The sequence below is a fragment of the Berghia stephanieae genome, chromosome 4 (genome assembly GCF_034508935.2).
Source record: "Berghia stephanieae isolate SIO BIC M18660-M18661 chromosome 4, UCSD_Bste_1.3, whole genome shotgun sequence".
NCBI classification, from domain to species: domain Eukaryota; kingdom Metazoa; phylum Mollusca; class Gastropoda; order Nudibranchia; family Aeolidiidae; genus Berghia; species Berghia stephanieae.
Window position 1 is genome coordinate 28486850 of NC_088363.1, and position 10000 is coordinate 28496849.

Below are 10000 nucleotides of genomic sequence, written 5' to 3' on the forward strand. Positions count from 1 at the left end.
CTCTCTCTCTCTCTCTCTCTCTCTCTCTCTCTCTCTCTCTTTCCTTATAGGACATAATCTAGTCTTTGAGGTTGTCAGCAGATTTAAAATACAGAAGGAATCGAAGATAGCTGGGATTGCTGTGACTGGACAAGTACCATACCATATCCGATCCCTGCTGTATCCCAATATCAGGGTAGAAATTTAACTCGGTCGTATGTCTGAATTTCATTCTTATGGATTTTATTGATTGCCTGGTCGAGGCCTTACAAACCATTATAGCAAATATTGTTTGTAAAGTGAGGATCACCTTCATTCATAGTTTAAAATGTTGCTTGTCTCTACGATCACATGGATGGCTGTAACATCACCCACAAAAACAAAAAAGATGCATGTAGTATAGTGGGTTGAATATTGGGCCTTCATACATATATATACATTATATGTATGGAGGCCCAATATTAAACCCACTATACTGCATGCATCTTTTTTGTTTTTGTGGGTGATGTTACAGCCATCCCTATGATTGCAGATTATATATATATATATATATATATATATATATATATATATATATATATATATATATATATATAATTGTTCAACTGGTTTCCGTATCGTCGGTCGACAATAGATCCGTAGTTTACTTTTCAATTGAGTTCGATGTTGCTCCATCGACAGAAAAAATGTGAGTGTCCTTAGTTATTTTATATGCTCTAACCAATGTTATCGAGCACCTTCGTACCTACAGGTACTCACCAACACTCATATATATATATATATATATATATATATATATATATATATATATATATATATATACATATATAATATAATATATATATATATACACACACACACACATATATATATATATATATATATATATATATATATATATATATATATAATACATATACATATGAGTGTTGGTAGGTAGAAAATATAAAAATGAATAAAGTCACTCACGTATATTTTACCGATACAATAGTTTCTATGTCCTCCATTCGTCAGTCGACAAATGTCCGTAGTATGTTTTTTTTTTTCTTTCGAGGGATCGATATTGTTCATTTATTTACGTCCTTACTTCGGCTAAGTATGCCGTTGATTTGGCAGTGATTAGTGTTGATATGAAGTGACATGTTGAGGTGTGTTCTCATTGTGTGTGTATGTATATATACATATATATATATATATATATATATTTATATATATATATGTGTGTGTGTGTGTGTGTGCGTGTGTGTGTGTGTGGTGTATACATGTGTGCGTGATCTGCTGTGGAATGTAGTTGCGTGGGGAGAAAAAAAAAAGGGGGGGGGGGAGGGGTAGTGGTAGATACTAGTTCTAATAATAGTGGTAAGAATGATGATGGAGTTCGATCCGATTAAAACCGACATTATGTATAAACGGATTAATACCATCCATCACTCATCATAAATAAATTACTCAAATCGGGTGCTGTGCCTATTATCTACAAAATTGCGTATGTAAAACCCTTATTGAAAAAAAGGAAATCTTGACAAAGAAAACCTTAAATACTATCGTCCTGTCTCTAACCTTCTTTTTGATCAAAAACTCTTGAAAAGCTGGTCCTAAAACTAACTTCTAACACACACAAAAATATTCCATGGAACAAATCTTTCAGCCTGCCTACAGGCAAAACCACTCGACCGAAACTGCTCTTGTCCGGGTTGTAAGTGATCTTCAAATCATCGATAAGGGTTCCTGTACACTTCTGAACCTTCTTGATTTACCATCAGCTTTTGGCACTATCGATCACGACCTACGGTTAAAACGTTTAGAAATAACTTTCCCCATTTCTGATACGGCACTCAGTTGGTTTAAATCTTATCTATTAAATAGACGACAAATTGTAGTTGTAAATAGTCTGAGGTCCGATCAAATTCCTTTAGAATGGGGTGTCCCACGGGGGTCAGTTCTTGGACCTGAGTGTTTTGTTCTCTACATATATCCACTTTCAAAGGTTATCAGGGGTCTTGGCCTGCTCCATCACCAATATGCTTATGAGACCAGGTTATTTGAATCTGAATGTACTAAAAACTTTAAAATGGCATTAGTACATGTGAAAAATGCGTACTGAGTGTAAGCTATTGGATGGGTGGGAACAGGCTATGGTTGAATGACGACAAAGCGGAGGTGATGTATGTAGGGAACAGAAGATTTTGGAACGAGAAGAAATTGAATGTGAGAGAGCTGTCAAAAGATATTGTTGACAAGGTCAATAATCTTGGAGTATTTTTAGATATCGGAATTGTGGATGGATCATCAAATTAAAACAAATATCCGATCAGTGATGTGTCAATTGAAAAAAAAAATGGATCTATTCCACAATTCCTTTCTGAGGATGTTACCAAGAAACGTGTCGCTTCTCTTTTATTTTCAAAGCTGGATTACTGTAATGCTCTGTTGTTTGGTGTCTCGGAAAGTAATGCTGCTAAATTGGTCATTCGGGGTTTGACTCTGTCACACCTTCCTTCGAAGATTACAGTAGCTGGCTGTTAAGAAAAGGGTCAAATTCAAAGCATGTGTCTTAATTTGTCGTTGTCTGAAAAACACTCCCCTCCCTAACTTAGATAACTCCTAAAGAAATATTCGTCAACACGAACCCTGCATTTCTCCAATGACACCACCCGATTGGCTATCCCACGCATTCGTACAAAGGCGGAAACAAGGTCCTTTCCTCATTTTGGTCCGTCTGTATGGAACACCATTCTGCAGAGCATCCGAGGATCCAAATCATTGTCTGTTTTCAAGAAATACTTAAAAACATTTCTTTTTTGATGTCATGTACTATCTACATTGTGTTGTGTTCAAGTGATTTAAACGCCAAGAGCCTCATTGTTCAGGATACCGTGCGCTCTATATTTTACATACATACATACATACATACATACATACATACATACATACATACATACATACATACATACATACATACATACATTAATTCATACATACATACATACATACATACATACATACATACATCATACATACATACATACATACATACATCATACATACATACATACATACATACATACATACATACATACATACATACATACATACATACATACATACATACACACATACATATACATACATACATCATACATATATACATATATACATACATACATACATACATACATACATACATACATACATACATACATACATACATACATATATACTATACATACATACATACATACATCATCATACATACATACATACATACATACATACATACATACATACATACATACATACATACATACATACATACATCATTACATCATACATACATACATACATACATACATATATATATATATATACATATATATATACATATATACATACATATATACAAAAACAATAAGCAAACAAACAAGCAAACATGAAGTGTTTATTTTCGTTAAACATATATATTAAATAATGAAACAAAGATAAAGTGTTCACGGACATAATTTCACTTTTTAAAAGACTACAATGTATAGAAGTTAAGTGACAATTTGGTAAATTCAAAGTTCAGATCATTTTGTGCATTTTCACATGCAGAAGAGCGTCAAGTAAAATAGTTTACAATAGTGTGCAGGTATTTGTGTTCTATGATCAATTTGTTAGAATAAGATTGGTGAGGATGTGCATTGGTAGTGACGTGCAAAATTTTTAGCGGTTTTTTATCTGTTTGGTTGCTTCCTTTCTTTTTTCAACTTATGGAATTGAGCTTGACAACGGCGGCCATCTTGGTTCTAAACAAAGAAAATCATTACTTTTTATTCTTCATGCTGAATCGGCGCTGGCTTCCGGCGACAACAGACGTGTTGTGAATATTTACCTATTTTCTACACATATTTTTATTCATTTATCATTCAATCGTCGGAATTTAAGCCTAATTTTTATTCAAAATGGATGTGAAGTATATATTGTTCCTGATTTTTATATTTATTAGTATATTTATAAGCATAAATGTAGGAGGTCACAACATAAATAATATAAGATACGCAGACGATACGGTACTCATTGCAACATCAGAAATCCAACTTCAAAAGATTGTTGACAAAGTGGTAGTAGATAGTGAAGCCAAGGGAATGGAAGTGAATATCACCAAAACGGAATGCATGGTAATACAGAAAAACCCCGAAAACAACAACACCTGCAATATAACGATTCACGGCGAGCAACTTACCAACGTAGAAAGTTTTAAATACCTAGGTTCAATAGTGACAACAGATGGAAGATGTAACCGAGACATACGAGCAAGAATAACTCAAGCCAAACAGGCCTTCATGGACCTGGGAAACATTTTGAAAAACAAACAGATGTCGTTCGGGATTAGATTCCGAGTCTTGAAGTGCTACGTGTGGCCAATCTTGTTATACGGATGCGAAAGCTGGACTACAAATGCAGAAACACAAAAGAACATTGAAGCTTTTGAAATGTGGTGCTTGAGAAGGATGCAGAGAATATCGTATACTGCACACAAAACGAACGAAGAAGTGCTAAAACAAACATACCAACAAAGGAAACTAATGCCCTTAATAGTGGATCGACAACTATCCTTTTTCGGACACATAGTAAGGAAAGATAAGAATGAATACCTGGCAAGTTGTGGAAAAATACCTGGTAAACGCGCCCGGGGGAGACAAAGAAAAACACTCATAGACCAACTGAAGGGCTTCACCAACCTAACAATCCAAGAGCTGTTTGAAAAAGCAAGAGACAGAGAGGAATGGAGAGAGATAATTCATGCAGTATCCGAAGCCTGGACCAGGCATGGAACCTAGAAGAAGAAGAAGAAGCATAAATGGTGTTTTAGCCTGTGATTTTACTGCCAAAATAAGCCTATCGATAACTTATACTCCAGAGACTCTCCGATCCCTCCAACCCGTGTCACCCCCACCACCCACTATTGACACATCGTTTATTAAAGTAAGAAAGAGGGGGAGAAAGGGAGGAATAAAAACAAAATTTAACAGACGGCCTTTTCGTCCATTTTTACCCTGTGTAGTGACAGGTAATGTAAGGTCACTGAAAAATAAAATTGATGAACTGTTTTCACTGTGTCGTTTTAATAGTGACTATCGTCAAGCCTCCATAATAGCGTTAACAGAGACTTGGCTATCTCCTCACATACCATCATCATGTTTTAATATTGAACAATATTCACTATTTCGAGGAGATCGGACTAATGTAAATAAACGAACTGGGGGTGGGGTGTGCACATATATTAACAACAAATGGTGCCACCCCAATAACTGTCAGATAAAGAAAATGTATTGTGACGATTATATTGAATTTTATTACTGTTTCGTCACGACCATATTACCTACCCGGGAATATACTCATGTCATCATCATCAACGTCTACATTCCACCATCATCAGACAACACCACAGCGAAAAATATTTTGAGGAAAGAAATACAGGACATTCAAATTAAGTCACCGGATGCCGTATTGATGGTCACTGGCGATTTTAACCAATGTAACGATTTTACTCTCCCGGGACTTCATCAATACGTGGACTGCGAGACAAGGGACAAAAAAACATTAGATTTATTCCTGTGTAATATTAAAAATAGTTATAAATGTTTACCCCGTGCCCCATTAGGTTTATCTGACCACTGCATGCTCTTGCTACTCCCCACCTACCGCCCTGTTTTTAAACGTGTAAAACCAGTAAAGAAAAGTGTACAGATCTGGAACGGAAGTGTGTGTGAAGATTTGCGTGGCTGTTTTGAATGCACTGACTGGAATGTTTTTATCGAATCATGTGATAGTGTGGATGAGCTGAATGACTGTGTGAGTGAGTATTTAAAATTCTGTGAACAGCTAGTGTCTTGTAAAAAAGAAATAAAATATTATCCTAACAACAAGCCTTGGATAACAAAAGATCTAAAACTTTTATTGAACCAAAAGAAAACTCTCTATACTAGTGGAAACAAAAAAGATCTGAAAACAAAACAAAAAGAGATAAAGAGGGTAATATCTAGTTGTAGAGACAAGTACAAAAATAAAATTGAAAAATGCTTTTCTTCTGGGGATATACGGGACACGTGGCGGGGGCTTAAAACTGCTGTGAACTATAATCCAAAGCCCACGATTATATCAGAAGATATCGAAATTGAAACTTTAAATAAATTTTATTCACGTTTCGACACAGCAAACAAATTTGATATTGAAAATGAAAAACATAAATTAGACAGGGCTTTGGAAGATGAAATGGCTGTTGAGGTCAGTGAAGAGGAAACGAGATTCGTATTTTCGAAACTAAACGAGAGGAAGGCTGCTGGGCCGGATGGATTGAAAGGAAAACTATTAAAAGAATGTGCCCACCAGCTTTCCCCCATTTATACACATATTTTTAACTGGTCCCTCCAATGCGTTTCAATCCCTGAAATTTGGAAAACTTCGAAAATTATTCCTGTTCCAAAAAAAGAAAAACTTGAAACTATGAACGATCTCAGACCTGTTGCACTGACTTCAATAGTCATGAAATCTTTAGAAAAACTTGTTCTTGTTAAAATTAGGAATCAGTTTATGCCATTGAGTGATAGTCATCAATTTGCTTACAAACCAGGACGTGGCGTAGAGGATGCCATTTTGCTGTTTACAAACAAAATCTACAGGCATCTAGATCACGCTAGGAGCTATTGCAGATTGCTTTTTGCAGATTTTTCTTCAGCGTTCAATACAATGCAACCTCAGTTGGTTGTTCAAAAATTGACTAGTCTGAATTTAAACAAGTATATAATTGCTTGGGTGCTCGAATTTCTTACGGAGAGAGCACAATATGTTCAATTAGGGCAAAACAAATCTTCCTGTATAACTACAAATACTGGCGCTCCTCAAGGTTGTGTATTGTCCCCTGTATTATTCACAATATACACGAATGACTGTAGAAGTCAAAACCTGAGTGTACCTTTAATAAAGTTTGCAGATGACACCGCTCTTCAAGGCCTCATAACAAATGGCAACGAAGTGGCTTATAGGCAAGAAATTGATAGATTTGTGTCTTTGTGTGATGCCCACCACCTAGAGCTTAACATAAGCAAGACAAAGGAGCTAGTGATTGACTTTAGGAGAGTGAAGGAACCGATAGAACCGTTAAAATTAAAGGACCAATTCGTCCAGAGAGTTCCTCACTACAAATACCTTGGTGTAACGATTGATGACAGGCTCAAGTGGGATGAACACTTGAAAATAATTAGGCATAAGATGTGCAGACGTACATATTTTTTATCGAAACTCTCTCAGTTTAGAATAGATAAAACCCTCTGCACATTATTTTATAGAGCAGTAATCGAAAGTGTTTTGTCATTTTGTATAACAGCTTGGGGAGGCAATTGCTTAGCAGTGGAAAGGAACAAAATAAATTCAAATATTAAAAAATCCATTAAACGCTATATAAATGATGTTGACGATGTAGATCTTTTATACGAGAAATTTTGTATAAATAAAATAACTAAAATATTAAATGACCAGTATCATCCACTAAGACCATCAATTATTATGTCAGAAAGAAGTGGTCGCCCTTTCTCTATTTCAACGAAAACAGAGAGACACCGAAAATCTTTTCTGCCGTCCAGTATTAGGCTTTATAACAACAAGCAATAATCATTTTGTATAATTATTTCTCATTTTTGCTTTTTAAAAATGTGGATGTTAATTTATTGATTTGTTTGTTTTGCGGTCTTTTCGGTTTTCAATTTGTGGTGACGGTTTTGGCTATTTTACAGTGTTGAAATTGTTCATATTATAAGGCGCAGCTCTGGTTATAGAGCTGCTCCTTTTTTATATATATACATCCTATTTCCATTGTATTTTTATCTTATGTGTAAATTATAACACGTCTGTACAAAAAATTTCCTTTTTGGGATGCAATAAAGTATTATTATTATTATTATTATTATTATTATGCTGGCTAGAACTTTTCATTCCCTTTTCATATGCCTAGTGATCAGAATGTGTAAAAGTCAATACATGATCAAATTGATGGGGTTTTTTTCCTCTGGATACGCGTTTAAGCTCGAGGGGGAAATATTTCATACGGCGTCCGCCATTGTTCCGATAGTTTAGAGCCAGTGTTATTAAGTTACCATACGTCATTAGGAAGGAAGTGACAATACGACTTTTGAAGACTATTCGCTTTCTTATCATCATTACCACTACTACTATTACTACTGCTGCTACTACTACTACCACTATTACTACTACTACTACTACTACTACTACTACTACTACTACTACTACTACCACTACGATTACTACTACTACTACTACTTCTACTACTACTACTTCTACTACTACTACTTCTACTACTACTACTACTACTACTACTACTACTACTACTAGTACTACTACTACTACTACTACTACTACTACTACTACTACTACTACTACTACTACTACTACTACTTTTGTGCGGCTATGTGGTCTAGTGGTATGTCACTCGCTTTCGGATCGGAAGGTCCTGGGTTCGAGCCTCGCGCTCAGCGCATAGTAGAGTCCTTGGAAATGGCTCTTTACTCACATTCTCTCACCGTACTCAGGTGTAAAATGAGTACCTGGCCGTTAACAGTGTTGTCTTTCTCCGAACAATTGTAATATCGCCTACAGGCGTTTTGTCCCGTCCTACATGTTAAATGTTACTGTTGACAAGGGACCCCTTGTAAAGCGCGATATAAAAGCTCAATTTTAATTATTTTTTTACTACTGCTACTATTACTACTACTCCTACTACTATTATTATTATTATTATTATTATTATTATTGTTATTATTATTATTATCACCATCATTGTGTCACAATTATTAGCATATGTCTTTGCTTTTAACTTAATAAATAGATCTTAATAGATATAAATTTGCTCTCATACCTTCTGCGATTAAAACAATTTTTAAAAAAGCTATGTAAGTACAATTTTGATTCTTATAAATAAAGAAGAACATCACTGGCAATATTATACCTCTACAACTTTCCACGCTTTTGTGTTTCTGTGCATATTGTGTGTGTGTGTTTGTGTGTGTGTATGTTTGTTCGTTTGTGTGTGTGTGTGTGTGTGTGTGTGTGTGTAGGGGTGTGCGGTGTTGTTCGTATGAGTAAGAGAGAACGAGAAAGAAAGAGAGAGAGAGAGAGAGAGAGAGAGAGAGAGAGAGAGAGAGAGAGAGAGAGAGAGAATTTATGGGGTTTGTTTTCTAAACTGTCCTATGACACGTCACCTTAATTTTGATGTTTATATCATTATCATTTTGATGTTTATATATTATTTTATTAATGTATTTTTGTTTATCTATGTATTGTATTTTTAATCTCAAACATTGTAAATGTCAAATGCCCATTTTTTAACAATACAGAATATATTATTATCATTATTATATTATTATTATTATTATTATTATTATTATTATTATTATTATTATTATTATTATTATTATTATTATTATTATTATTATTATTATTATTATTATCATTATTATTATTATCATAGTATCTATCTATCACTTGATTGCAAAATCATAATTATGTTTTTTTCTGCGCTGTTGACGTGAACATTTTATTAACTATTAATGTCTAAGAATTAACAGTGGATTTGACTTGAAAATGTGTCTTTTGGTGTGAAATCAAATCCTTGTAAAGATTTAGAACCCGAGTATTGGCGGTGAAAGAAAAGAATATAAATACTCCTTGTAAACTTGCAAAAGGACTGGCTACAAGGGAAACAATCGGACTGTTGAACTGAATAGCAGCAGCTGTGATGAGACAAGAGAGTCCTGTGATTGCTGATAGTTTCACATACGTCATAACGCCTTGTTTATGGTTGTGTTCTTTCCTCAAATGTTTAATTGTAACAATTTCCTTCACAGTCATGGCAAAGAGGACGCCGTTAGATATCACTGTAAGTGAAAGAGGAAACAGCAAACCCATTATCAGAATCCAAATCGATGTATTTGTGTCCAAAAAACACGTGTGCCTGTCGTAAGCCATA

General features: G+C 34.8%; 1 protein-coding gene across 1 annotated transcript in view; it reads right to left on the reverse strand.

Moving 5' to 3' along the window:
- Window positions 1-9501: 9501 nt before the first annotated feature.
- Window positions 9502-10000, reverse strand: part of LOC144971976 (uncharacterized) — a 4466-nt gene continuing 3967 nt past the window's right edge. The window contains exon 2 of the mRNA XM_078913057.1: window positions 9502-10000. This exon is cut by the window's right edge and continues 1196 nt beyond it. Within this exon, the coding sequence (XP_078769183.1) occupies window positions 9586-10000 (415 nt within the window). The 3' untranslated portion in view covers window positions 9502-9585.